We start from the raw sequence: 2951 nt of genomic DNA, 5'->3' as shown, positions 1-2951 counted from the left end.
TCTTGTATTCAAACAGCATTATATGCCGACTGTATCTCATTATATGCCATCACTATAAGGGATTAGAGTATACTAAACTTTACACGTTATATAGGCTACACTGACGTGATGTTTAGGCAGTTCGTTTAACTATTATACGTGATGTACATTTTTTGGGGGATGGTTAATGAAAGTGTTCCAAAATACAACATTAATTTCTTGATGACCTAATACATAAAGATCTGACCCACAAAACTGATTTAAATATTACTTTTATAATTTTTATTTGTTGTTATATATATAACACATTCAAATTAAACATCTAACAATAGTCTGTAACAGTTCATTTTTGGAATGATGAAAATTACAACACTCTTAAGACAGAAAATTCATGCTATTGTTCTCATTCATGAACATTATCCTAATACACATAGATGCATAATCTGACTTACCTTCGTCTTTCTTTTCTTATTTCTTCTTTCTGATGTTCATCTAATGTTGAGGCAAACTGCTTACTACAGTTCAAAGAATGAAAACATTAATAAAAAGGATCTAAAAAACAATGTTCTTCTAATACTGAAGACCATTTGAAACACGGTGAAGAACTTCAACTATCAGCAGCTTAACTTTTGATATGCACATGTACACTTAATTGTCGGCTCATTTGCATTTTGACTTCTGACAAAAAAATCCATGGAATAAAAGTACTGTATGATTACATAGTTGTGATCATTATACTATACACATAAACAAGAATTTAAAAAGACAAAAATTAAAAACTTGAGGAACATGTGTATCCATAATAACATGATCTGTAGTTAATAAACAAAAAACTCTCACACATGTAATATGTATTCAAAACATCAAACTTATATGTAAAATAGCATAATTAAGAAATAAAGCCTGATACATTGTCCTACCTCACAATAGGACTTATTAACTACTATATCAGAGATTCAAATTTAAAATTTTCAAGTGTTTTACATATTTCTTAATTTTTAAACTGCACAAATTGTGAGCGTCAAAGTACAGAACAAAACTGCATAGCAGAGTTGTCCATCTGTCTGGTATTACACGTTGTTGTAAGAACTGCTACTCCACTTTCAATATAATGTTGTATAGAAAATTAAATGTACACCCCCATAGCATAGTTGCATACAATAGCAGTTCACACATTACTTAGTTGCATATAGTAGCAATTCACACATTACTTAGCTGCATACAATAACAATTCACACATTACTTAACTGCATACAACTTCTATTCAAAGACTGAGTGTTTTGCAACCATGTTCAAAACAATGATTCTATCAAAAGATATAATCTTTTTTTTCTTGTAAGACAAAATGTTGTTTTAATAGAGAATAATGTTGTATTTTGCATATGCATTTCATATTAACCCACAAACTTATAGTTTGGTCACTTATATATAAAAACAACTTTTTACATCTCAAAAACTTAAATAAATTACAAATATATATATCTTACACACTTGGATACATCTTGAATACTAACTACAAAACCTTGCCCACTCCTTTACCAACCCTTAACTACTAAGGTTATGGGGTCAACACAGATACATCTTGAATACTAACTACAAAACCTTGCTCACTCCTTTACCAACCCTTAACTATTAAGGTTATGGGGTCAACACAGATACATCTTGAATACTAACTACAAAACCTTGCCCACTCCTTTACCAACCCTTAACTACTAAAGTTATGGGGTCAACACAGATGCCAAACACAGTTTTTTAGAAGAATTAAAATTTAAAAAATATACATATATTATTTTATTTAAAAGCTTGCAATAACATACTTTTATTACAAGATATGAAAAATAAGTTTTAGCAAAATATGTTTCTTTGGTTAAGGGTTACACATCTCATTTTCATCTTATCTATTCAGCATAGAAACATAAGAATTTCTTACATAAAGTTAGGGTCCTTTGTTGTGCGTATGCGAACATATGTATCTATTACAGCAGGTTTCCTAACTGTTTCACAACGAATATATTCCTTTCCTTCAGGTGACTTGAAAGTTCTATAAATTCTTAGAATTCGCCCTGACTGCTAAATAACAGAAGTAAGCATTATTATTTACACACTTAACTAAGTTATATTATACAACAGGTAAAAAAATATTACAGTGATCATTACGTGCTTATGTTTGTTATAATCATACAAAATAAAATAAATATTTTGTCCTAACATCAAAACTGATGTTGTAAGTTGAAAACTCAAAAGCAAAAGTAAACAAAATGCAAATAAAAATTGGCTCCAAATTTTAATCAAATGTTTTCTAAATGGATTTCACTCACATAAAATTTTTAAAAATCTTCAGTTGCTTTGGTTTAATTACATAAACAACTGAATATAATTTTATTAGAAATAAAAACTATTACAGTTTTATTCTTCACTTCTCATATTCTTCCAACTCACAATATTAATCCACGATGTACTTCCCTGAACATGATACTTACAGCATTAGAACCAAAGCTTGTCATGGACACATTATCATCATCTCTGGATTGTTTGTCTGTAAATATATTATTAAAAATTATACAAATTGCAGGTGTTATTAGGAAAAATTTACATAATCAAAAGCATAAGTAAGTCTCTTTATCTTAAAAACATTAATTAAAGAATTTTATATGTCTCACTCAGCATTTGCATTATAAACATTAATGAAAAATCAATATCTAAACCAAGTCATCAAACCAACATGTGATTATAAAATACACAGTAACACTTATATTTTTGTCCATATTAGAAAGACAACTGGTTTAAGTTCTGGTTTTACTTTCCTTGTTATGCACGTTTATCACTAGCAGTGTTTAGAATCACAAAATCACTTGTAGACCAGACAAGGAAAAAGTTACAGTATACACTAAGTGGTCACAAGTAAATAGACACCTAATTTTTTGTCATTTAACTGATTTATGCTAACTAATTTGTGTTCACAGAGCACTATA

At 28.9% G+C, this 2951-nt stretch overlaps 1 protein-coding gene across 3 annotated transcripts in view; it reads right to left on the bottom strand.

The window, feature by feature from the left end:
• LOC106467941 (transcription initiation factor TFIID subunit 1-like) overlaps positions 1-2951 on the bottom strand; it is a 99490-nt gene that overhangs the window by 29957 nt on the left and 66582 nt on the right. For 2 of the 3 annotated variants that reach the window (XM_013928327.2, XM_022396171.1), the window contains exons 25-27: positions 2460-2515; positions 1910-2049; positions 432-494 (exon numbers count right to left, since the gene is read on the bottom strand). In XM_013928327.2, coding sequence (XP_013783781.1) covers positions 432-494; positions 1910-2049; positions 2460-2515 — 259 coding nt within the window. The remainder of the gene's footprint in view (positions 1-431; positions 495-1909; positions 2050-2459; positions 2516-2951) is intronic. The other variant, XM_022396172.1, reaches the window with a different exon arrangement.

Source organism: Limulus polyphemus, unplaced genomic scaffold, assembly GCF_000517525.1.
Source record: "Limulus polyphemus unplaced genomic scaffold, Limulus_polyphemus-2.1.2 Scaffold2805, whole genome shotgun sequence".
Taxonomy (NCBI): domain Eukaryota; kingdom Metazoa; phylum Arthropoda; class Merostomata; order Xiphosura; family Limulidae; genus Limulus; species Limulus polyphemus.
This window is presented reverse-complemented; position numbering and strand designations above follow the sequence as displayed.